Source organism: Lithobates pipiens, unplaced genomic scaffold (assembly GCF_037356315.1).
Source record: "Lithobates pipiens isolate NorthernLeopardFrog02 unplaced genomic scaffold, aLitPip1_a1.2 Scaffold_18, whole genome shotgun sequence".
Lineage (NCBI taxonomy): Eukaryota > Metazoa > Chordata > Amphibia > Anura > Ranidae > Lithobates > Lithobates pipiens.
In genome coordinates, this window is record NW_027507758.1 from 74,424,491 (window position 1) to 74,451,565 (window position 27,075).

Sequence of the window (27,075 nt, forward strand, 5' to 3'; positions counted from 1 at the left end):
ACAACTTGTGGCAAGTGACATGGCAGGTGGCAAGTGATGTGGCAAGTGGACAATCCACAACTTGTGGCAAGTGACGTGGCAGGTGAAGTGGCAAGTGACGTGGAAAGTGGACAATCCACAACTTGTGGCAGGTGATGTGGCAAGTGACCTGGCAGGTGACGCGGCAAGTGACCTGGCAGGTGACGTGGCAAGTGGAAAATCAACAACTTGTGGCAGGTGACTGGCATGTGACGTGGCAAGTGGACAATCCATAACTTGTGGCAGGTGACGTGGCAGGTGACGTGGCAAGTGGACAATCCACTTGTGGCAGGGGATGTGGCAAGTGACATGGCGAGTGGACAATCCACAACTTGTGTGAGGTGACGTGGCAAGTGGACAATCCACAATTTGTGGCAGGTGATGTGGCAAGTGATGTGGCAAGTGGACAATCCACTTGTGGCAGGTGACGTGGCAGGGGACGTGGCAAGGAACGTGGCAAGTGGACAATCCACAACTTGTGGCAGGTGACGTGGCAGGTGACGTGGAAAGTGATGTGGCAAGTGGACAATCCACAACTTGTGGCAGGTGATGTGGCTGGTGACGTGGCAAGTGGACAATCCACATCTTGTGGCAGGTGACGTGGAAAGTGGTGTGGCAAGTGGACAATCCACAACTTGTGGCAGGTGATGTGGCTGGTGACGTGGCAAGTGGACAATCCACAACTTGTGGCAGGTGGCATGGCAAGTGACGTGGCAAGTGGACAATCCACAACTTGTGGCAGGTGACGTGGCAGGTGATGTGGCAAGTGATGTGGCAGGTGATGTGACAAGTGGACAATCTACATCTTGTGGCAAGTGACGTGGCAGCTGACGTGGCAAGTGACGTGGCAAGTGGACAATCCAAAACTTGTGGCAGGTGACGTGGCAAGTGATGTGGCAGGTGACGTGGCAAGTGACGTGGCAAGTGGACAATCCACATCTCGTGGCAAGTGACGTGGCAGGTGATGTGGCAAGTGACGTGGCAAGTGGATAATCCACAACTTGTGGCAGGTGACGTGGCAGGTGATGTGGCAAGTGCTGTGGCAGGTGATGTGACAAGTGGACAATCCACATCTTGTGGCAAGTGACGTGGCAGCTGACGTGGCAAGTGACGTGGCAAGTGGACAATCCAAAACTTGTGGCAGGTGACGTGGCAAGTGAAGTGGCAGGTGATGTGGCAAGTGACGTGGCAAGTGGACAATCCACAACTTGTGGCAGGTGACGTGGCAGGTGATGTGGCAAGTGATGTGGCAGGTGATGTGACAAGTGGACAATCCACATCTTGTGGCAAGTGACGTGGCAGCTGACGTGGCAAGTGACGTGGCAAGTGGACAATCCAAAACTTGTGGCAGGTGACGTGGCAAGTGACGTGGCAAGTGGACAATCCACATCTCGTGGCAAGTGACGTGGCAGGTGATGTGGCAAGTGACGTGGCAAGTGGACAATCCACAACTTGTGGCAGGTGACGTGGCAGGTGATGTGGCAAGTGATGTGGCAGGTGATGTGACAAGTGGACAATCCACATCTTGTGGCAAGTGACGTGGCAGCTGACGTGGCAAGTGGACAATCCAAAACTTGTGGCAGGTGACGTGGCAGGTGACGTGGCAAGTGACGTGGCAAGTGGACAATCCACATCTCGTCGCAAGTGACATGGCAGGTGATGTGGCAAGTGACGTGGCAAGTGGACAATCCACAACTTGTGGCAGGTGACGTGGCAGGTGATGTGGCAAGTGATGTGGCAGGTGATGTGACAAGTGGACAATCCACATCTTGTGGCAAGTGACGTGGCAAGTGACGTGGCAAGTGGACAATCCACATCTCATGGCAAGTGACGTGGCAGGTGATGTGGCAAGTGACGTGGCAAGTGGACAATCCACAACTTGTGGCAGGTGATGTGGCAGGTGATGTGGCAAGTGATGTGGCAGGTGATGTGACAAGTGGACAATCCACATCTTGTGGCAAGTGACGTGGCAGCTGACGTGGCAAGTGATGTGGCAAGTGGACAATCCAAAACTTGTGGCAGGTGACGTGGCAAGTGACGTGGCAGGTGACGTGGCAGGTGACGTGGAAAGTGGACAATCCACAGCTTGTGGCAAGTGACATGGCAGGTGGCAAGTGATGTGGCAAGTGGACAATCCACAACTTGTGACAGGTGACGTGGCAGGTGATGTGGCAAGTGGACAATCCCCAACTTGTGGCAAGTGACGTGGCAAGTGACGTGGCAAGTGGACAATCCAAAACTTGTGGCAGGTGACGTGGCAAGTGACGTGGCAGGTGATGTGGCAAGTCACGTGGCAAGTGGACAATCCACAACTTGTGGCAGGTGACGTGGCAGTTGGACAATCCACAACTTGTGGCAGATGACATGGCAAGTGACGCGGCAGGTGATGTGGCAAGTGACGTGGCAAGTGGACAATCCACAACTTGTGGCAGGTGACGTGGCAGGTGATGTGGCAGGTGATGTGACAAGTGGACAATCCACATCTTGTGGCAAGTGACGTGGCAGCTGACGTGGCAAGTGACGTGGCAAGTGGACAATCCAAAACTTGTGGCAGGTGACGTGGCAAGTGACCTGGCAGGTGACATGGCAAGTGACGTGGCAAGTGACGTGGCAAGTGACGTGGCAAGTGACGTGGCAAGTGACGTGGCAAGTGGACAATCCACATCTCGTGGCAAGTGACGTGGCAGGTGATGTGGCAAGTGACGTGGCAAGTGGACAATCCACAACTTGTGGCAGGTGACGTGGCAGGTGATGTGGCAAGTGATGTGGCAGGTGATGTGACAAATGGACAATCCACATCTTGTGGCAAGTGACGTGGCAAGTGACGTGGCAAGTGGACAATCCAAAACTTGTGGCAGGTGACGTGGCAAGTGACGTGGCAGGTGACGTGGCAAGTGACGTGGCAAGTGGACAATCCACAGCTTGTGGCAAGTGACATGGCAGGTGGCAAGTGGACAATCCACAACTTGTGACAGGTGACGTGGCAGGTGATGTGGCAAGTGGACAATCCCCAACTTGTGGCAAGTGACGTGGCAAGTGACGTGGCAAGTGGACAATCCAAAACTTGTGGCAGGTGACGTGGCAAGTGACGTGGCAGGTGATGTGGCAAGTCACGTGGCAAGTGGACAATCCACAACTTGTGGCAGGTGACGTGGCAGTTGGACAATCCACAACTTGTGGCAGATGACATGGCAAGTGACGTGGCAGGTGATGTGGCAAGTCACGTGGCAAGTGGACAATCCACAACTTGTGGCAGGTGCCGTGGCAAGTGACACGCTAAATACAAGTACACTGCAGCTCTCACAGCTGCTGCTACTCACTCTGGTCTCACAAAATTGCTGAAATAGTTAATTTTTGAGCTGGGGAGGGTCTATAATGTTAGCTTAACTAAACGCTTCTAGACGCAAACGCGGTAAAACGCGGTAAAACGCCGCTAAATCGCGGTAAAAATCGCGGCAAAACGCGCGTTTCTAAACGCCGGTTTCAACATGTGTCCAGCAGCGTTTGCATCTGCGTCTCGTGTGCATGAAGCCTAAGTGTGCAATGCAAAAATTCCTATGGGTGTAAAGATGTCCGCTTGTCAACTTTTTACATTTAAAATTTTTTTTTTTTCTTTTAAAAAAGGTAAATGAGACATTTGGGGTCTTTTTGACCCTACATCGCTTAATAAAGACGACCGGTCGTGCTTATTTCTATTACAAGGGATGTTTACATTCCTTGTAATATGAATAAAAGTAATAAAATATATAAATAAAATGGGACAGTGTAAAAATAAATATAAATAAGAAAAAATACATAATTTTTTACCAAGTGGCCATCCCTCTGCGCTCACGCACAGAAGTGCACGCATATGTAAACAGTGTTCACACCACACATGTAGGGTATTGCCATGATCATTAGAGCGAGAGCAATAATTCTAGCACTAGACCTTCTCTGTAACTCCAAACAGGTCTAAATGAAAATAACTCACTGCTCCAGGTGTAAATAATACGCCTATTGGAACACACACCTGAGTGCTAGCCCCAGCTCGCCTCCGTGGTAAATTGTCAAAATAAGAAACGGCTGCACCTCACATGGGCTCCAAATAAAATTTATTGGAATATTTAAATATCCAAAATGACACCAGAGAACACCAGCAGTGGTCAAGGTAAACGTGTTTCACGCAACAGAAATGTGCTTAATTATTAACAAATGATTAAGCACATTTCTGTTGTGTGAAACACATCTACATTGACCACTGAGGGTGTGCTCTGCTGTTATTTTGGATATTTTCCTATTCCAACAAACTTTACTTGGAGCCCACATGAGGTGCAGCCGTTTCTTATTTTGACAACTCCAAACAGGTAACCTGTAAAAATTTCAAGCGTTTCCTTTTGAGATTTTTTAAGTACCGTAATGTGCCGCCATTCCACGAACGTGCACAATTGTAAAGCATGACATGTTAGGTATCTAGTTACTCAACATATTTAAAGTGTTTTTTTGCCCAAAAAAAAAAAATTTTTTTTTAAAGACAGCTGTGCAAATACAGTATGACAAAAAAAAAAAAAAAATATCGCAACAACTACTATTTTATTCTCTAGGGTCTATGCAAAAAATAATTATAATATTATCTCTCTCTATATATATCATCTCTATCTCTATCTTCAAAGTAATTTCCAAGGATAAATACTGATTTTTACTTGTAAACAACATGTCAGAAAAAGGTCCACTCTTAAAGTGGTTAAAGAGCGAGGCTTAGGTTGCTCTTTAGGCCTAGGAGGAGTACAACTTTATTAAACTACAATAACCCAAGCATGAACCACATAAAACCTCACAAAACAGGCTGTAAGAATGCACAAGAAAAAAAAAAAAAAAAAACAGAATAGAAACAATGGATCCTAACAAAAATCTGGTTTTCTTCCAAGGGTTAAAGGACCGCACACACGTCTAATATATTATAACACCTGAACCTGTATTAAGGCTATGTTTCCACTATTGCGTCCCCAAAGTTGTGCGATTTTGCCACGACTTGATGCACTGCCTGTGTATTCTTGAGGTCTATGGACCTTAAGTCGCATCAAAGTGGGATCAAAGTAGTACAGGGACTACTTTGAAGTCGCTGCGTCTTGAAGTCACACAGATATAAACGGTACTCATTTGAAATCATGCGGTATGACTTGGCATGCGACTTTTCAGTTCCAAATCACATGAAAAGTCGCACTAGTGGAAACCTAGCCTAAAGCTACCTTTTGATAAACATGAAGATGTCAATAGTAAAACATTTAGTATGAAAATGACAGGTTTACAAGGTACATGGATTGTGGCCATTCCCAGGATCTTGTATGTAGGTAAACCTGATACAGAACTGGCCAAACCCATGATGAGGTCAAGCGGCCCTACTGATGATCTAATGCACATAGACATGAGAATGTGTTGACCAAAAACGTGTTTTTGGCACAATGGTAATAACTATAGGTCAACCTCCCTAGAAATGTGTGACATCTAGCAATAAAAGGTAAAAATAAGAGACATGCATAGTTCTGATTTAGTTGCTGTGACCATTAACCTACCTGCAGCCCTGATCCTGTACAGAGAATGGACTGACAAGAGGTGAAAAGGCTTATAGAGCATTGCAACACGCTCCTTGTACTCAGAGCCACTTCCTAGTTCACCGCCGCTGCTCCTGGGTCCTAGAAACACCATATTGTTTGAGTCACGCTTTCATCCATCAATAGTTCTGAGGATAAAAGTCTTAGCTATGCCCACAGCAGACAATGGGGGTTATTTACGAAAGGCAAATCCATTTTGCACACTTGGAAGTAAAGTCACTGTAGATCTGAGGTGGACATGCAAGGAAAATAAAAAACAGCATTTTAGCTTGCACATAAAATCAGCAGAGCTTCCCCTCATTTCAGATCTACCCCTCAGATCTACAGTGACTGCACTTCCAAGTGTACTTGTAGTGCAAAGTGGATTTGCCTGTCGGAAATAACCACCAATGTGCCAACAAGGGGAACCAACAGCAGTGCATGACTGTTACAGACAGGGCTGCCATTGTGGGCCCCATACAACAGCCAAATAGCACAAAACTGGTCCCGTTGGTTAGTGCTACATTTGTGCTTTTTTGTGCTGTTTAATTTTGGTTCTAGCATTTATCGTTTTTGCGTTATTAATGATTTATTAAAGGTCACCAAAGGTCACTCAGCCCCCCTACAACACCCAAGTGACATGAAACTGGTGTCGTTGGTTAATGCTGTTTGTGCTGGTAAAATTTTTATTTGTGCTGTTATGGTTTTTAAGTTATAACAGTTGCCATTTGGCTGTTGTGGGGGGGTAGGTGATGTCATAGTCTGGAAAAAACTGTTGCGAATAACTTAAAGAGGAAGTAAACCCTTATGGGTTTACTTCCTCTTTCATTCCCTGCAAAGGTAAAGCATAATGGACTACCCTGCGGCTTCACTTCCCGGATCCCTACTGCGCATGCCCGAGTTGCGCTGCGCAATAGACGGTCCCTGTTGCCTCTTGGATCCGTGTGTTTCCCAGCAGACAGCGGGGGCCCCGCAGGAAGTGGCGTAAATACCCGCAGATTCTGTGGATATCTATGCCCGGAAGTGGGTGCAGATACCTGTATTATATAGGTATCTGTACCCCCCTGAAAGGTGCCAATTGTGGCACTGGAGGGGGGAGGGTTCCGATGAGCGGAAGTTCCACTTTAGGGTGGAGGTCCGCTTTAATGAAATCCACAAGGGCTTTTTTTTTTAACACTACTATTCCTTTATATTGGCTTTTAAAATGAACAAATGCAGCAATTTATAATTTGGATGAAAGGTTTAGTGCTGGGAAACACGTTTTGAAAGATAAAAAGTGCATTATATATATATTTTTATAGATCAGACCAAAATGAGGGACAAATGAGGGGGAATGAGGGACAGAGGGACATTGCTCCAAATCAGGGACAGTTGGGAGCTATGGGATTGTGTGTCCCACTACAATTCATTCTATTGTATTTTTCCCTGAAAATATGCTTTTAATAAAATAAAAATATCGTGTGATGTAAAAAAAAAAATTGCAACAACCACCTTTTTTTTCTCCAGGGTCTGTCAGAACATATATAACACATATATATAACCTACATATATATAACATATGCACATGTTGGTGGGTTCCATTCATTTCTAGTAAACAAGACACAAATTGTACAGCAGTGTGAGTGCAGCGTGCAGAGCGGGGCGCCGGGAGCGCGCACAGGAAGTTTGGTCCTCGCGGCCGCCGTCCTCTCCGTACTTCCCGCACACACTGACAGGGAACATGCTGACCCTGCTGAGGCGCCGGCTGCCCGGGGGCCGCTACCCCTGGAGGGTGAGGGCGGCCTCGGTACTGAGCAGCAGCGAGGGGAGTCCGGGGCAGAAGAAATACGGAGACACCGTGCTGCTCCCCCACACCGACTTCCCCATCCGCCGCAGCCCAGAGGACACCGTCACCACCGAGCGCCGCCTGCAGGAGGTCAGGGGGAGGAGCAGCGAGGCTCTGGGAGGGGGGGGGGGGGGGGGGGGATCTGGTTGCTATGGGCGACAGCTTCACTCGGGAGGGGAGGAGTTAGGCCTGTGTGTATTAGAAGAGGCGCTATGGACTGTGCTGGCCTCACACAGGTCATTTATAAAAACTCCACATTGTAAAATATAATTTGGGGACAGATTTATAAAGGCTTTCACCAAACATTCACAGCGAATTCTTACACGTGAACCCAGGAAGATTCACCTGTAGTGAATGTATATTAACCGCTTCAGCCCCGGAAGATTTTACCCCCTTCCTGACCAGAGCACTGTTAGCGAATCGGCACTGCTTCGCTTTAGCTGACAATTGCGCGGTCGTGCGACGTTACACCAAAGCAAAATCGATGTCCTTATTTTCTCAGAAATAGATCTTTCCTTTGGTGGTATTTGATCAAAAGCAACACTTTTTTGAAAAAAAGCAAAAAAAATAAGCATCATTTTTTACTTTTTGTTATAATAAATATCCCCAAAAATATATTAAAAAAAGTTTTTTCCTCAGTTTAGGCCGATATGTATTGTTCTACACATTTTTGGTAATAAAAAAATGTGTATATTGTTTGCGCAAAAGTTTAATAGCAACTACAAAATAGGGGATAGATTTGTGTCATTTTTATTATAATTATTTTTTTTATTAGTAATGGCAGCAATCTGCAGTTTTTTTTTTTTTTGTGAGTGCGACATTATGGCGGACACGTCTGACAATTTCTGACACTATTTTGTGACCGTTGTCATTTATACAGCGATCAGTGCTATAAAAATTCACAGATTACTATGTAAATGAACCTGGCAGGGAAGGGGTTAACCAGTCGGGGGCGATCAAGGGGTTAAGTGTGTCCCAGAGAGTGCTTCTAACTTATCTTTGACTTGTTGCTAGGCAGAACGGGGAAATGCCTTCTTAACATGGGCATCTCCCCGTTCCGCCTCTCCGTGACACGATCGCGGGACACCAGTGGACATCGAGTCCGCGGGCACGAAGTACGAGGCGGGCGCATGCCCACTAGCCCCACCAATTAAAGGGGATGTACAGGAACGTCCATTTGCCCACTGCTGCCATTGTGCCATCGTATATCGGCGTGCAGCAGTCGGCACGTGGTTAACTACTTTATAACTGCCCCTTATTGTAGGCCGTGCATCAAACTATAAACAAAACTTTTTTTAATTTAAAAAAAAAAAAAAAATGTTTGCGCTAGGGAAGGGTTAAAACACCTGTCAGGCTCTCTGGGCACCGTTCCTGTCTGGAACTTGAAACAGGAAGTGAGTGGAAATCTCAGAGTGCAGGTGTTTAGTCAGATTTCGTAATGGAAGTGACATTTCATCGCCGCCATCTTGCTACACCCCAACTCATCCACAGTAATCATGCAGTGAGAAGGCCGCAAGTGGACATCTTGTTACACCCACCGGAGTTTTGCATTTCACACTTATTTTTAACAGTAAATGGAACTTATAAGGTGATCTACAGTATTTAAAAATGCATTGGACTGTTTACATGTTGAATTATAAAAGCGGCGGCATTCTATCAGATTAGCAAACGTGTGAGATCAGCAGGCTTACCGCTGCTTTTAAAATTCCACATCTAAACAGTCCGTTTTAAAAAAAACAGTCCGTTTAAAAAAAAAATACTGTATTTTACTATATAAGCTCCGTTTACTGTTAAAAATAAGTGTTAAATGCAAAACTAAAAAAAAATGTATTCATCAGTTTAGGCCAATATGTATTCTGTTACATATTTTTGGTAAAAAAAAAAAAAATTTTGCAAATTTCTACAAACTATTAGTTATGGCATTTTTTTATTATTATTATTATTATTTTTTTACTAGTATTGGTGGCGACAAGTGATTTTTAGCGGGACTGCGGCAGACAGATCGGACACTTTTTTTGGTACCAGTGACATTATTGCAGTGATCAGAGCTAATAATATCCACTGATCATTGTATAAATTAAACTGACAGGGAAGGGGTTAACACTAGGGGGTGATCAAGGGGTTAAGTGTGTCCTAGGGAGGTATTTCTTAGACCCCTTTCGCACTGAAGGCTTTTTCAGGTGGTTTAGTGCTAAAAATAGCGCTTGAAAAACACCTCCCATGCCTCCCCAGTGTGAAAGCCTGGAAGCAGCATCTTTTGTGCAGTGGGGGAACGGTGTATACTCCCAAAACGCCCTGCCCATTGGAATGAATGGGCAGCTCTGCCGAAGCGCCTGCAAAGCACTTTGGCAGCACTGCAACACGGGCTCTTTTAACTCTTTATTCGGCCACTAGCTGGGATTAAAAGCGCCCTGCTAGCACCACTAAAACTAGCTGCGCTTTACCGCGTGGCCCTGTCCCAGTGTCCCAGTGTGAAAGGAGTCTAACTGTGGGGGGGAGGGGGGGAGTGTAGTTACTGGGAGTAGAGAGAGATCGCTGTTCCATCCTGATCACTAGGAACAGACGATCACTCTGTACTCCTGTCAGAACGGTGATCTGCTTTCTTTACATTGGCAGATCTTCGTTCTGCCTCTCCAAGGAGCACTCGCGCCAGTGGCCAGCAGACATCGCGAAATTGGACTCGCCAATCGGCTCCCCCGCTGTGCGGCAGAGCTCGCGACCACAGTATCTTGTGCGTGAAATGATGTACAGGTACGTTGTTTTGCGCAATAGGGCTGCCCTGCCGCAGTATATATGTGGTGGGCAGTCCTTAAGTGGATAAGGCTTCTTTCACACTTGTAGACAAAGAGAGGGAAATTGGGACTTTAAATGAGGTGGTTGACTCGTGCAGATCAATGCAGAGAATTTTTATTGTAGGAGAAAGAATTTGTCAATACATAATGATAATAAATTCCATAAGTAACCATTATCATATCTGTACATATACATTATATAGTATTATCAGTAGTAGATACATTTCATGTGAAAAATTCATAAATATTATCATATTTGTACATGGGTATAAAACTAGTATCATCATGTTCACAAATATATACATGATAAGCACATGGCAATCATATGACAATCAATTCACATTAACGCTGGCAGCCTAATTCGTAATTTTAAAATGATTTCACACTTGGACAACCTGAAAGTTGTGTAACTTTGCCTCGACTTGAAGCAATGCCTGTGTTATCTTGAGGTCTATGGCTCAAAGTCTAACCAAAGTAGTGCAGGGACTACTTTGAAGTCATTGCGACTTGATGTCGACTTTGCAGTCCCAAGTCGAACAAGTGTAAAAGGAGCCTTAAACCTGCAAGGTAAAGTTATAATGTGCTAGTATGCAACTAAGGCTCCTTTCATACATGCTTGTCCAATTGACGGACTCTGCTTGCTCAGTGGGGATCGCTCTGTTGATCTCTGCTCACTGTGCTGAGACGGAGCTGTCAGAGTCCCACTCTACTCTATGGGGAGATAGGAAGAAAATGGACCGCCTGTTCGTTTTCATCCGATTCGATCTGCCAGATGGATGGAAAATAGGACCTCCATCTGTCTGTTTTTGGTGGACAGGATTGGATTGCATAGCAGCGGATATGTCACTGCTGACATCTGCTGCTCCATAGGTGTGAATGGAGGGTCTGATCTGGTCCGCCTGAAAAGCTGACAAGCGGACATGATCGGAAAGCCCATGTAAAAGGGGCCTTGCCTTTATAACCAAAAAGAAAAAAGCCCACCAGCGGCACGCTGTCACCACTGACAGGACTTCCTTCTTCACTGGTCTTCCTTCCAGTTTGGCGGGCTCCGGTCCTTTGATTTGACGAGCACAATGACATCACTCCTGCACACACATGTGCATTGGAGCGGCTGTTAACGGGACATGACTCTGGAAGAAAGGCACGGGTATAAAGCCCCATACACACTATCAGATTGTCTGCAGACTTTTGTCTTCAGATTTACCAAAACCATGTAGTGGAAGGGCCTGCCTGATTGCATACACATTGAAACTCTTGAGGTTTGACCTCATATTATATGGTTTTGGTAAATCTGAAGACAAAAGTCTGCAGACAATCTGATAGTGTGTATGGGGCTTAAGAAAGGTTAAAGGTGTGCAAAATAGTGGCAAAAGGCAAACATGTAGTGCTGGTTCACACTAGTGCGACTTGAGTTGCATGACAAGTGAAAACACATATGCAATAGTTTCATCATATTATTTAATGATCACATCAGTGCAATGTTGGAAAAGAGCCTTGTGCTACTATGGTGCAATTTACAGTGCGATGATGAAAGAAAATACATTATATTAAATAATAAAATATGTTGCACTAAAGATTTTTGATATCAGTTGATTCAATAAAACATCAGCCAGCATAATATTGAAGTAAGACTATAAAAAGTATATATAGTTCAGGTGCAGCGTGAAAATCAAATCATAATCCAAAAAAGGCAATCCAGGAACAAATGTTCAATGGTGGTTCAATCTACGATAGGCAGGAAATAGGAAGACCTGCGCACTGACGTTGCTGACCAACAAAAATGAACTGTTTGTGTGTGTGTGTGTGTGTGTGTGTGTATGTATATGTATGTGTGTATATATATATATATATATATATATATATATATATATATATATATATATATATATATACACACAGTTGTGCTCCTAAGTTTACATACCCTGGCAGAATTTATGATTTCTTGGCCATTTTCAAAGAATATGAATAACAAACTTTTCTTTCATTCATGGTTAGTGTTTGGCTGAAGCCATTTATTATCATTCAACTGTGTTTACTCTTTTTAAATCATAATAACGGAAAATAACCAAATGACCCTGATCAAAAGTTTACACCCTGGTGATTTTGGCCTGATAACATGCACACAAGTTGACACAAAGGGGTTTGAATGACTATTAAAGATAACCATCCTCACCTATGATCTGTTTGCTTGTAATTAGTGTGGGTGTATAAAAGGTCAATGAGTTTCTCGACTCCTGACAGACCCTTGCATCTCTCATCCAGTGCTGTACTGATGTTTCTGGATTTTGAGTCATGGGGAAAGCAAAAGAATTGTCAAAGGATCTGCGGGAAAAGGTAGTTGAACTGTATAAAACAGGAAAGGGATATAAGAAGATATCAAAGGAATTGAGAATGCCAATCAGCAGTGTTCAAACTTTAATCAAGAAGTGGAAAATTTAGGGGTTTTGTTGAAACCAAACCTCGGTCAGGTAGACCAACTAAAATTTCAGCCACAACTGCCAGGAAACTTGTTCAGGATGCAAAGAAAAACCCACAAATAACTTCAGGTGAAATACAGTACTCTCTGAAAACTGGTGTGGCTGTTTCATGATGCACAATAAGGCCACATGCTCATGGACATTCTTACAGATGCTTTTTTGAGCGTTTTTTGCAGCATAAATATGCCTGTCCATGTTAGTCTATGGCTTCATGTCCACCTAGGCATTTTTGAGCTGCGAATGGCATAGGCGTTTTTAAGCTGTAAAAAAAAATAAAAAATCCAGGACCAGTGGGTTCTGAGGCTCCATCGTTAGAGCTTTAAAAACATCAGGCTCCGGCAAAAGGTGTTAAGCCTCATTAATTTGCGTTTAACGCTGTGTTAAGCCTTGTCGGGTGTTTCTGTTTCCATTCAAAATTAATGGTTCCCTATGGTAGCCCCTTGATTTGAATAGAGGTCGCACCAGGAGTCAGGTCAAGATGATGCGACTTGTGTGCTGACTAGAGGTCAACCGATATATCGGCCGATATTTGCCGTTTTTTAAATAATCGACATCGGCCGATTGTGCTGATAAAAAGCCGATTTAGAACTACAGCGGGACTTTGAAATGACTTCTGTCATAGAAGTCAGTGTAAGTTGCCATAGAAACGTCTTCCTCCTCTCTGGGCAGGCTGCCAAGAAAAGAACAAAATGATACAATGTTTACACTTAAATGAATGAAGTCATCTCTGTGTGTAGAAGTTCTCAGTTTAACCATTTAAAGACGAAATCTTTTCTGACACTTGTTGCTTACAAGTAAAAATCCTGTATTTTCTGCCAGAAAATCACTTATACCCCCCCAAAAATTATATATATTTTTTTAGCAGAGATCCTAGGGAATAAAATAGCGGTTGTTGCAATATTTTATGTCACACGGCATTTGCACAGAGGTCTTTCAAATGCATTTTTTTGGGAAAAAAATACACTATTTAAAAAAATAAAAATAAAATAAAAACAGTAAAGTTAGCCCATTTTTTTTTTTTTTTAATCTAAATCATACATACAAGTAAACTGATTGGAGGTTTGTTTTGTTTAATAAATGTTTAAATGTAAGATATTTTCTGTATCACTTATGAAGGCTGCTTTCACACTGGAGCGGGCAGGCGTTGATGGTAAAACGCACGTTTTAGCGGCTCTTTACCATAATTTTAGCGGTGCTATTTGGCTGCTAGTGGGGCACATATAACCCAGCTAGTAGCCAAGGAAGAGGTTAAATGCGCCCATGAAGCACTGCTGCCAAATCGCATTGCATGCGCTTTGGCAGTGGTGCCCATTCATATCAATGGGCAGGAGTGGTGGAGGAGCGGTATACACCACTCCAAACGTGCTGCTTGCAGGACTTTTTTTTTTTTTTTAATATCCTGCCAGAGCATCGCCTCAGTGTGAAAGCACTCTGTCTTTCACACAGACTGCAGGGGAGCCATTTTGCAGGCACTTTACAGGCGCTATTTTTAGCCCAAAAGCGCCTGAAAAACGCCCCAGTGGGAAAGGTGTGTTAGATCAAGGGGGATTAAAAATAAAAATAAAATAATAAAAAAAAAGGAAAAAAATAAATAAAATAAAATCGGCCTAACATATCGGCCCTAAAAAATCGGCATCATATATCGGCTATCGGCCGCCATGATTTCTAAATATCGGCATCGGGCAGAGAAAAACCCATATCGGTCGATCTCTAGTGCTGACAGTTCTGAAGAGGAACCCCATGAAAATTAAGGGGAACGCCCTACGCTGAAAAAACGGCATGGGGGTCCCCCCAAAATGCATACCAGACCCTTATCCGGGCACGCAGCCCGGCCAGTCAGGAAAGGGGGTGGGGACAAGAGTGCACCAGATCGAACCCCCTCCGCCCCACCCTCCTGAACAATGTGTTTTTTTTTTTTTTTTTACACTTTTCCCTCGGGTGAATGGGTAGGCGTACGATGTACCCCTTACTCGTTCACATAGGGTAGGGTGTCTGGATCTGGGGGCCCCCTTATTAAAGAGGGCACCCAGATTCCGATAAGCCCCCCGCCCGCAGACTCCGACAACCAACGGCCAGGGTTGTCGGGAAGAGGCCCTTGTCCTCATCAACATGGGGACAAGGTGCTTTGGGGTGGGGGGCCCGCAGGGCGCCCCTCTTCCCCAAAGCACTCACCCCCCCCATGTTGAATGCATGCGGCCTGGTATGGTTCAGGAGGGGGGACTCGCTTGTCCCCACTCCGTTTCCTGACTGGCCAGGCTGCATGCTCGGATAAGGCTCTGGTATAGATTTTGGGGGGACCCCCACCCCCCATACCGTTTTTCCGGCGTAGGGAGTTCCCCTTAAGATCCATACCAGAGCGAAGGGTCTGGTATCGTTTTGGGGGGGGGGAAGCTGATGCAAATATTTTTTATTTATTTTTTCGCAGGGTTCCTCTTCAGGATTTTCGGCACACAAGTCGCACCGCAAGTCGGATCATCTTGAACCGACTTCTGGTACGACCTCTATTCAAATCAAGGTGCTCCCATAGGGAACCATTGATTTTGATTCAGAAATACCCGATAAGGCTTAACGCAGCTTTTAAATCTCGTTAATTTGCATTTAACACCTTTTGCCAGCATCTGATGTTTTTACAGCTCTAACGCTGGAGCCTCAGACCGCACTGGTCCTGGGTTTTTTATTTTTTTTTCAGCTTAGGTGGGCATGAAGCCATAGACTAACATGGACAGGCGTTTTTAAGCTGCAAAAAACGCTCAAAAAAGTGGCTGTAAAAATGTCTGTGTGTATGAGGCCTAAAGAAGCACTTCAAGAAAGATGGACTGTAGGGCTGAGTCGCCAGAAGAAAACCATTTACTGTGCAAATGCCACAAAGTAACCCACTTAACATACGCCAAACAGCACAGAGACAAGCCTCAAACCTTCTGGCACAAAGTCATTTGGAGTGATGAGACCAAAATTTTGCTTTTCGGCCACAACCGTAAACGCTTCATTTGGAGAGGAGTCAACAAGGCCTATAATGAAAGGTACACCATTCCTACTGTGAAACATGGAGGTGGATTGTTGATGTTTTGGGGATGTGTGAGCTACAAAGGCACAGGAGATTTGGTCAAAATTGATGGCAAGATGAATGCAGCAACATGACAATGATCCAAAACACAAGGCCTAGTCGACCTGTCATTGGCTACAGCAGAATAAAGTGAAGGTTCTGGAGTGGCCATCTCAGTCTCCTGACCTCAATATCATTGAGCCACTCTGGGGAGATCTCAAAACGTGCAGTTCATGCAAGACAGCCCAAGAACTTACAGGAACTGGAGGCTTTTTGCCAAGAGGAATGGGCAGCTTTACCATCTGAGAAGATAAAGAGCCTCATCCACTAATACCACAAAAGACTTCAAGCTGTCATTGACGTTAAAGGGTACAATACAGGGTATGTAAACCTTTGATCAGGGTCATTTGGGTAGTTTCTGTTGTGATTTTGATTTAAAAAGAGTAAACACAGTTGATTGATAATAAATGGCTTCAGCCAAACACTAACCATAAGAGAATGATAGCACAAAAACTTTTCTTTCATGTTCTCTGAAAAATGGCCAAGAAGTCATAAATTCTGCCAGGTATGTAAACTTATGAGCACGACTGTGTGTGTATATAAAATAATTCTCTCTCCCTCTCCCTCTCCCTCTCTCCCTCTCCCTCTCTCCCTCTCTCCCTCTCTCCCTCTCTCCCCCTCTCCCTCTCTCCCTCTCCCTCTCCCTCTCTCCATCTCCCTCTCCCTCTCTCCCCCCCCCCCCACCAGAAAGATGGCCGCCGTGTCCCAGCCTGCAGTAGCGTCACGTTGCCGACTCCTCCCATTTAACAGCAGACTACCTAGAGAGAATGGGATGTTTTAATATTAACTGATTGAAACATTCAAATTATTACATCAATATCACTATGACCAACACTACAGCACCAAGTTTGCTATAGCATTCATAGAGGAGGAGGGGCGCCCTGCTGAGGGAGCGTAGGGGAAGAGGGGCGCCCTGCTGAGGGAGCGTAGGGGAAGAGGGGCGCCCTGCTGAGGGAGCGTAGGGGAGGAGGGTGGCGCCCTGCTGAGGGAGCGTAGGGGAGGAGTGGGGCGCTCTGCTGAGGGAGCGTAGGGGAGGAGGGGGGCGCTCTGCTGAGGGAGTGTAGGGGAGGAGGGGGGCGCTCTGCTGAGGGAGCGTAGGGGAGGAGGGGGGCGCTCTGCTGAGGGAGCGTAGGGGAGGAGGGGGCGCCCCGCTGAGGCAGTGTAGGGGGCACTCTACTGAGGGAGTGTAGGGGAGGAGGGGGCGCCCCGCTGAGGGAGTGTATGAACGTTTTCCCATCTTTTTCCCATACAGGAGTGTAACTTCTTACAACTTTACAACTGGCAAAGAACCAGAAAGGTCAAGAAAGAGTTCAGCTTGCACGATGGACCGCCCTATGCTAACGGGGACCCCCACGTTGGACACGCATTGAATAAGGTAACCGTTTATTACTGATCACTATTGGATTATATCTCAATTGTTCAGTGACAGTGTAACTAAATGGTAAAATACTGTAAATACCCATTAAAGTTCAGGTTTATTTTTATCTTGCACTTTCACAAAATAACCCCCACCCAAGCATTTTATGTTGTCTTCATGCTTTCATAAAAAGAATTTCCTCAGTTTAGGCCGATATGTATTCTTCTACATATTTTTGGTAAAAAATAAAAAAAATAAATAAAAAAAACCCCAAAAACTCGGTAAGCATATATTGATTGGTTTGCGCAAAAGTTGTAGTGTCTACAAAATAGGGGATAGAGTCATTTTTATTATTTATTTATTTTGTTTACTACTAATGGTAGCGTACTGCGATTTTTTTTTTTTTTTTTTTTTTTTTTTTTTTTTTTTTTTTTTGTGACTGTGACATTGCGATGGACAGATCGGACACTTTTGACACTATTTTGGGACCATTGGCATCTATACAGTGATTAGTGCTGTAAAATGTCACTGGCAGGGAAGGGGTTAACACTTGGGGGCGATCAAGAGGTTAGCTGTGTTCCCTGCTATGTGTTTCTAACTGAAGGGGGAGAGACTGTCTAGAGGAAGTGACAGATTATTGATTCCTAGCTATTAGGAACACATGATCTGTCACTCCTCACAGAGCAGAACAGGGATTTGTGTGTTTACACACCGCACTTCTGCCTCTCGTGCCTGCAATTGCTCGTGGCCGGCAACCGTCGGCCACAAGCATTGGCATGCCCGCACACCTGCTATCCCGATCCCACGAGCGGACGTATAGCTACGATGGCTTGCAGAATCGTGCCGACCTGCTGCAGTAAAATGACGGCGGCTGGTCTGCAATCGGTTAAATAAAGATTTTTACTCCAAAAGCATGTTATTTAAAATAAATTTGATTTTAAAAAAATAAAATAAAATCTGATTTAAATCCCAAAAAATCGGATTTTAATTAAAAAAAAAAAATCATTGATTTCTATCCACCCTGAAAACTTGGCAGAAGTGATTCATGCTGATAGCAGAGAAAGGAAGCAGCAGACAGAAATGACATATAAATTAATTGAATATGCCACGCTAAAAAATAATATACATAGTAAGGTTGAATAAAGACACCTGAGTGAGTCTGGGTGCGTGTGCACATTGCATCTCATCAAGATGCTCCTCCATTATATATTTTTTATTTTTAGGGTACCCATATAGCACCATCAATTTTATGCAGTGAACCACACACACATTGGTCTCCACACCCAAGGAGCTCACAATCCAAGGTCCCCAACTCACATTCATATACTAGGGCCAATTTTGGACAGAAGCCAATTAACCTACCTGCATGTCTTTGGAGTGTGGGAGGAAACCAGAGTATCCGAAGGAAACCCACGCAGGCACAGGGAGAACATGCAAACTCCGGGCAGGTAGTGTCGTGGTTGGGATTAGAATCGGCAACCCTTTTTACTGCTAGGCGAGAGTGCTACCCACTACACCACTGTGCAATACAATATAGATTGCAGATTGCAGTGTATACTAAAACTAAGTAAAATTAATCAAAATAATATAACTCCAATTGATATACACACAAACCAATTTAAAGTGCGTCATGCATAAGTGTTTAAAACCATAAACAAATAATATATAGGAAAAGTGCTCCTGTGCAATATATAGTGTCCAAATATGTCGTAAATGACCGTGCTGAAAATAAACAACACTCCAGGGGATATGTGATTTAGGTCATAAGACAAAGTGCTCATGTGCATATAAATCTCATCCAACTGCGTCTCTAGTGATGTGATAAAAGTTTGTGCAATGCAGGAACAATAAAAATTGTGATCCAAGACGTGCTGGGGTGTCTTCACTCAGGTGTCCCCCTTAGGTAGTAAACGCTCACCTTGGCTCAGCGTAGTCATCCGAGATATGTGAAAGGAAAAACTCTATAGTGCAATGACGTTTTAAACAATTTTTTTCACTCAAGCAAAGATCCCCCTCTGGGGTACTCGCACATATCAGGTGCGTTAGTGCACCACGCTATGATGAACATGTAGTAGATTATACGACGGTGATATCGGGATGACCCCTTCCCAACGTGTGTCGATACAGGGATATCGTATCTACTTCAGGGGAAAAAAGGAAATGACACTTTGTGCTCTTAATTGAGACAAATACACACTATAGAGGGATATGCATTCTTCATATTTCATGTCTGAGGTTTACAACCACTTTAAAGCTTTGCTCAAGAACTTAACCTGAAATATCTTTAAAAAAATTATCATTAGGATTATTTACTGCAGATGTCAGTGTAACATTCATTTGTCTTTCAGATCCTAAAGGACATTACAAATCGTTTTCATATGATGCGGGGGTACAAGGTTTCCTATGTTCCAGGATGGGATTGTCATGGGTTACCAATAGAACTAAAAGCCCTGGCTGACCTTGGAGACAAAGCCGACAATCTGACACCTATGGAAATCAGAAGTAGAGGTAGGGAAACATAAGGGCAATAAGTTAGTCAGATAATGTTGTGTCATAAAAAGTTTGCAGAACTACAGAAAATGATTAAGGCAGAAGGGTTATGTATGAAGTATGGGGCTGTTCTTAGTAAAAACGAAGATAAAAGGGGTCTTTCCAGACCTAAACTGAACTAGCCTCATGCTACTAGCTAACTAATGCCCAAACAGATATTGTACCTTTTTTAAAATGTACCTGTCATGCATATGTTATGAGTAATAATCTAGGTCCCCATCCAGTGCGTTCTCCTTATGTGCATATTTGTTCCAGGTCACTGGTTCATAGTATTGAAGCCAACGTGTCTGCATGACAGAAAGGCAATAATTATTGTCAAAAATGGCAGCCAACAAATTTCATGACTTGTTAATTGTAAGATGCTTGCCTATAGGGGGTGACCTGTTGTAGATATGTGATGTAGGTTTGATCAATTTGCCCCTCAAATCAGGCTGCTATAGGAGCACTACAGAGCACAATTAAAGGACACCTGTGCTTTTATATAATTATCCCTGAGCCTAGATTCGCACAGGAATTGCACTGCATTCCTGTGAAAATAATATGCAATTCTGTGCAGTGTGATTTGAACCCATTCATTTTCATGGCTCAAATTGCCGTTTCCTGCACCACATCAGTGTGAACCTGGGCTTAAAGTGGAAGCCTGGTCAAAGCCTAACTAAGCTCCCACCCCCATTCTAAGCCTTATGCCAACTACCCTGTAAAGGAAAGATGCTTAGGTTTACCTAATCTACAGACATTCTGGTCATGTGATCGGCTCCCAGCGCCGGCTTCAGGGGAGAGGAGGGACAGCAGAAAACGGATGCCCCATAGTAAGGGTGAATTCACACATCGCAAAACTCCTTTCATTGCAAGGACGCACAGAAACCAATTGTTTTTCTTGTGTCCAATTCACACTGCAATGCAGGCAGAGCTGTGCTGCAGCATGCTGTGATTGGGGAAAAAAGCCTACAAAATGAAAACTGCAGCACTCCTGACTGGCCATTTATCTACAATAGCCAGTCAGGAGGTGATTTTTCTGCTGTCATACATTGTGACATGCTTTCTCTCAGCACGATCCTATAATAGTTTGGGCAAGATTACACTATGCAATAATTGTATCTTAGCTGCCCTCCCAGTGTAAGGAATTGCATGCTATTGTTGGAATTGATGGTGTCCACCTTTTTTAAAAGCAATTTCATTTTACTCAATTCTACTCAAGTTTGCAATGGAACATTCTTAAATGCCAAGGGACGTAGCCAGACCCAAGATGTCAGTGTCATGAGACTTCTATCCCTGGCATTGGTGGAGGGTAGGATTTTCTTTCCCACGATTGTCATGACGTACGCCAGTCTTCTGAGTTATGATAGAGTTCTGTTCTATCCACAAATTGACTGATCGATTGTTGATGGTAGAAAAAAAAAATATTGAAAATCAAGCAAAAAGGGAGAAAAAGAACTATTCTCCTAAGGACATTAAGCAAAACTGAGCATTTCTGAAGGGGTTATAGTTTTGGCCTTAAAGTGGAACTTCAGTAATTTTTTTCATCTTTCCATCTATTAAATCTTCTGCCCTTGTTGTTTTAACTTTGAATAGTATTTTTTTTTTCTGCCTGTAAATACCTTATACAGCTCACTTCCGGTTTCTGGTCTGGTCATTATCCTAGACTTATGAGACATGCAATGCTCTTTCTCTCACTCTTGTAAGAGTTTGCCAGGAAGTGGGGGGGGGGGGTGTATGAGTTATCAGAGGGCCAATGAGAGCTGTAGAGCTGGAGGTGTGTGTCTGTGTCAATCCAGTAAGTGAACAGGCAGCAGCTTTGGCTGCCCACAGTTGAAATGGATGCAGCCAGACTCGGTGGAGGGAGATTTCTGCAGCATATTTGGCAGGTACAGAATCGCAGCATATATAAAATATGCAAAGTGATTGGAGGGAAGTTTCAGAATGGCAAAGATGTTTTTATTACAAATTATGTGAGCAGACTGCAGTTCCTCTTTAATCTCATGAAGCGATGTCCCTCAATGGAGAAAAATGCATTTGAAGAGATTTCAGTAATTTTTTTTCATTCAAAACTATATGGTCTTTTTGTGTTTAGCCAAGGCATTTGCAGAGAAAGCCATAGAGAAGCAAAAAGCATCATTCATTCGCTGGGGAGTGATGGCGGACTGGGAAAAGTGCTATTACACCTTTGATAAGAATTACGAGGCAAAACAGTTGGATGTCTTCAGCAAAATGCATGAAAAGGTATTGAGCTTGTTGTGGGTTGTGCTTATGATGGTTTGCATAATGTCTGTGTGAAAGGTTTTCTAAATAATCATATAGAGGTCCAGTAATCTTTGTATTGTACCTACGGCTAGTGACTGTTTGACTTTTGGATAATTAAGCTTCAAATTTTTGCTTTGTAGGGGCATATTTATCAGGATTACAGACCTGTGTTTTGGTCTCCATCATCAAAGTAAGTGATATGATTCCTTGTTTGTATTCTTCCTGTGACAGGGATCCTTACTGTATTTTTGTATCTTTTATCTTGCATACTGTACAGCTCCTGAATATACAGTATAGCTTAGGTTGTAAGCTGTAATAGACAGTGGATGTTGGTTTTTCAATGGCGCAATGCAAAGGTGACCCAACCTGTGGTGATCGGTGAGTGGTAAGCATGCCAAATGCTATACATTGCGTCGCAAACACCCTGGAAACCGCATGCAGTGAATGCGGTTGCAGTGTGATTGTCTGCAAAAATGCGGCCAAAACAGGCTGTGAGGAGGCATCACATTACTCACTGCCTGTCCGTAACTTCTGGAGCATGATCCGGAAGCAGATGGGGCTTCAGAGGCAAGGACAATTTTAGGCTCTTGTCTAAATCTAGCCAAGGTAAATGTAGATATAAACAGCTAGTGGGGCTGCCATTCTATATCTAAAGCCAAAACCTTTTTTGTAGTTTTAGATCGTGTAGAAGGGTTAGAACCCCCTTTTTTTAAAAATAAATTTCACTTACCAGTCAGCAGCATTTGGTCATTTACAATTAATCACTGCTGTCCGTAATGGGGAGACTCACTTTCTTTATTTGTACTGGTGACCATTGTTATTGGAACTGAGGGAAAATCCCAATCCAAATTTTTTGTTGTCTTTGCAACAGGAATAGCGGTTCGGACTCAAAGGGACACTTGGTCTCTTTCTGTTTTTATATATGTTTCTTAGTCTTCCAGTGGGGACATCTGTTACGGTAACAACTGTCCAAGAGGTGATATCCTTCCATTTTGTGGAGAGTTATCCTCACATTTCCCATTATTTTTTTTTATTTTTTTTTTACGGGACAGGATTTGATCAATTGAAAACTGATGACATAAATATAATTGTGACAGATTTTTGTCTATACCCTAATCTCTAAAACTAAAACAAAATGATTTGTCTTTAGATTTACTCTAAAATGAACCTTTTTTTGTTCTATGGTTAAAGAACAGGTTCGCTTTAACAGTAGACTTATTTTAGTGGACAGCAAAAGAGCACAGGTACAGTGTTTACATTAATGTCAATGAGGATTTAAAGCGATAATAAAGTCTCATTTTTTTAATTTAAAAAAATAACAAACATGGTATACTTGCCTCCTTTTTGTTGCATTGGTTTTGCACAGAGTAGCCCGGATCCTCCTCTTCTCAGGTCCCTCGCCGGTGCTCCTGGCCCCTCCCTCCTGTCGAGTGCCCCCACAGCAAGCATCTTGCTATGGGGGCAGCCAAGCCATAGCTCCGTGTGTGCATTCAGACACGAAGCCGTGGTTTGGCCTTGCCTCCTCTCTGCTCATTAGCTAACTGACTTTGATGGCAGCGGGATGGCCGAAGCACTCATGCACCTCACTGGAGAGAGATGGGGCTCAGGTACGGATTGTGAAGGCTGAGGGGACTGCTGCACACAGGGCTTTTTTTATTTATTTATTTTTTTATCTTGATGCATAGAATGCATTAACCTCTTGGCGCTGGCGCCTCCCGGCCCTATTAGAGATTTATGACGCTGGCAGCCTGTGGCGCTGCTTAAGAACGCATAGTCACTTGGTCTGAAAACTACTGATCACAAGGAGTGATCGGGAGCTTTTGGTTAAGCGATGGTAACTGTGCCGATGTCCTGTCGAGAAATGTCCCCCATCGGATAGTGTCCGCCCTTTACTGCGATTGCGCAGTACCGAGGACAAAGGAGACGCCGATTGTCTCTGAAGATGAACAGCTGATTGTCAGCTCTACATGACGCCTGTGCACTACATTCTGCCCTGAGTCCAGGTTCAAGCCCCACCATCCAAGTGGACATAGAGCTAGTATATAAATATGCCGAGCTCAGCGAGGCCGTGCCCAAAGCGCGGTGAGCGGCCATCTTACAAAGTGCTTACAACACCAGCAGCGTCTGACAAAATGTACTATTAAGTGCGCAGGCGCTGTGTAGAGCTTATAATCAGCTGTTCATCTATGGAGACTTTTGGCGTGTCCTTTGTCCTCCGTACTGCGCTAGCGCTGTGCCTGCACATTATAGGGTGGACACTATCCAATGAGGGGACCTTTCTCATTAGAACACTGGGAGTGCACTCTCTCTGCACAGGTGTATTGGGGCAAATATGCGGCTTCTCGGCAATAAGCACCAGATGCCGAGAGGCTACATATTTGGGTACGGCCAGCATTTAGGGGTTAAGATTAAAAAAAAAAAAAAAAAAACCCTGCCTTTAGAACCACTTTAGGCACCTAAAATACAATATAATTTGTTGCAAAGCTGTTTCCAATCACTAGAGGGTGTACTTCACAGGAAAGGCTAAAAGCATAGTAAACTTACTATAAGCTGTATGTGCACCTGTTTTTTGTGAAGTTCCCATGTACTTTTCGCTCTGATTGTACAGTTTATTCTTCCCTCTACCTTTTTTAGAACAGCACTGGCTGAAGCAGAACTGGAATATAACCAGCAACATGTCAGCAGATCCATATATGCAAAGTTTCCTTTGCAGAAACCTCCTCCAAATCTGGCATCTGTAATAGGTAACTGTATAAAAGAAGAATGCAAATTCTACACTGCTACATACTGCCCCATTAATGAGGAATTGGTTTACCAGCAGACTGCAGGGGACAACACCAACAGCTTTGTGCTTTACAAGTGTGCTTAGCTCTATGTTAGCTTTGGGACTCTGAAAGCAGCAAAACAATATTCATATAGATGCAAAATAAATAAATAAAATAAAAATTGTGCCCAGTTGCATGATCTGTCACATATTTGACCTGCTCTTTTCCAATCACAGAGGTCTCTCTGTAGCTTTAGGCAGTGATAACTTCTTATGAAACCATGGACTCCTACTACCTGCATTTTATAATTAGTCCACAAAATGCAGGCCATGGTGTGGACTAACCTAGCAATATCTGCTCTCAATTAAAACTGGAGCTCAAAATGTCATTAAAGAGGAATTTCACTCCTGGTTAAAAAAAATAAAATGCAAGTCAGATACAAATACTGTTGCTGCTGACTTTATAGAAGTGCTTGCTAGCCCTTGGAGTGCAGTGTTGTTCTCCTTGCAGTTGATTTTTTCACTGGGTTTCTACTCTGGTGCCACTATCTTGAACTTGGGAGTGGGCTGTGGCACGTGGGAGAAATGGCAGTGCTATAAGACTTTTCCTGTAGTCTCCTGGGATGTGTGACACCTCATAGTAGGCCACAAGTTGGGAAAGTTGTCTGAGGCAGGCATCTTCCTCCTGTTGTAATAGATCCCTGATGTCTCCATTAGGAGTACCTGTCACCTGCCCAATGCTATCACATAAGGCAGAGGTGTCCAAAACTACATCCTGGAGGGGCAGGTGCAGTCATTTGCGTGCCTTTATCTGGCCCTTGGAGCACTATTCTATCCACTTACACCAACAATGGGGCACTATTCCTCCCATTGATACAATTTAAAAGGGCACAATTCCATCCTTCCATTGATGCCAACAATGGACCACTAGTCCTCCCACTGACACCAGTGAAAGAGCACAATCCCTCCCACTGACATCAACGATGGGGCAGAATTCCTTCCATTGCCACCAATAATAGGACATTTTCTGCTGGCCCCCTTTAAGTCTGAAGGAAAATAACGTGACCCTTTGTTTATAAAGTTTAGAGACCCATGACATAAGGGCCTGTTAGCCCCTTTCTGATAAAGTTGAATAAAATAAAAAGTATAATAAATATAATTATAATAGCATTAAATATAAGTAAAAAAAATAAAGCAGCTCTCACGCTGCACACGCACAGATATTGGGTGCCACACATGTTCAATATTCCTTGAATGTCCTAGTGAGAGCAATAATCCAAGGGCCATCATTTATGGTTTACTCTAAACTGATGAGATTTAAAGACATTTAAAGTGTTGCCTATTGATAATGTTGGGTACTGTAATTTGTGGCCAATTAACGGGCACATGCAGTTTCGATGTCTGACAGATTTGCTATCGCTTTACTTTACACTTCTTCATGTTTTATTTTGTACAAAAAAACAAAACGGTAATTAAAAGCAGAAGTAAACCATCGATTTAATAGGTTCAATAAACAGTTAAATTCCTGACACATGCTGGGAATTTAGCTGTCACAATGGTTGTGCTCTCAACCAAACTGCCAAACCATCTAATGGCTGGTGTCATAACTGATCACATGTGCAGCATCATGGCAGCTCCTCTCTGGTGGTAGAGGTACAGCGTGGCTCCCTCTCCCCCAGCACAGTCCTCTCTTTTTCTCTTCTGTTGGCAGTCAGTTCCTCAGTTTTTTTCCTGGTTTCAGGCTAGCTCTCTCCCCCCCATCAGAGTGTATGCATGCTAAGGCTGTAGCGTGCTGTCTGTGGACACACCTGGGGCCGACAGTCTTCCGGGACTACATTTCCTGTGATGCTTCCTCAGTGTCTTCTGATTGGCCCTTTGCTGTGGCCAATGAGTAGAGCGGGCAGGAAGGTGGGCGGCGTCGTGGCGAACCTGATTAGAGCTGCTCTGTCCTCTCCAGTTCGAGTGATAGGAGAAAGGGGAGGGGGGAGATACACATGCATCCTGCCTCTCCCCTGTCACATCGCCACTGCCAAGTAACTTGTGTGCAGTGTAGTTACCAATGCCATGCCACCTGACCTGTACTGCATCCCCCTAGATTGGAGCTGGCCCTGATGGGGCCCCATGAGCCCAGGGGTGCCCGCTCGATAAGACGGCCCTGCCCTTACACCCAACTTTGATGTCCCTTTAATATGGTCTGTATGTGCAGGGGCAGAAGGGGTCTGAGATCATGTTACCGCTGTGATTAACTGTTACGTTGGTCACATGATCAGGAGCCTGTCCTGCCAGCAAAAGATCATTAGTGGGAACCAAGAGATTTCTTTGACAGCTCCCATCTCTCTGTTCCTCCACACATATGTGTTATGCATGCAGCAACAGGTTAA

General features: G+C 44.1%; 2 protein-coding genes across 2 annotated transcripts in view; one reads left to right on the forward strand and one right to left on the reverse strand.

Annotated features, from left to right (window-relative positions):
• BPNT1 (3'(2'), 5'-bisphosphate nucleotidase 1) overlaps window positions 1-5,695 on the reverse strand; it is a 42,635-nt gene extending 36,940 nt beyond the window's left edge. The window contains exon 1 of the mRNA XM_077485786.1: window positions 5,568-5,695. Within this exon, the coding sequence (XP_077341912.1) occupies window positions 5,568-5,628 (61 nt within the window). The 5' untranslated portion in view covers window positions 5,629-5,695. The remainder of the gene's footprint in view (window positions 1-5,567) is intronic.
• A 1,561-nt stretch (window positions 5,696-7,256) lies between these two features.
• Window positions 7,257-27,075, forward strand: part of IARS2 (isoleucyl-tRNA synthetase 2, mitochondrial) — a 134,633-nt gene continuing 114,814 nt past the window's right edge. The window contains exons 1-6 of the mRNA XM_077485787.1: window positions 7,257-7,500; window positions 17,035-17,157; window positions 19,488-19,647; window positions 21,761-21,909; window positions 22,071-22,120; window positions 24,565-24,674. Coding sequence (XP_077341913.1) covers window positions 7,306-7,500; window positions 17,035-17,157; window positions 19,488-19,647; window positions 21,761-21,909; window positions 22,071-22,120; window positions 24,565-24,674 — 787 coding nt within the window. The 5' untranslated portion in view covers window positions 7,257-7,305. The remainder of the gene's footprint in view (window positions 7,501-17,034; window positions 17,158-19,487; window positions 19,648-21,760; window positions 21,910-22,070; window positions 22,121-24,564; window positions 24,675-27,075) is intronic.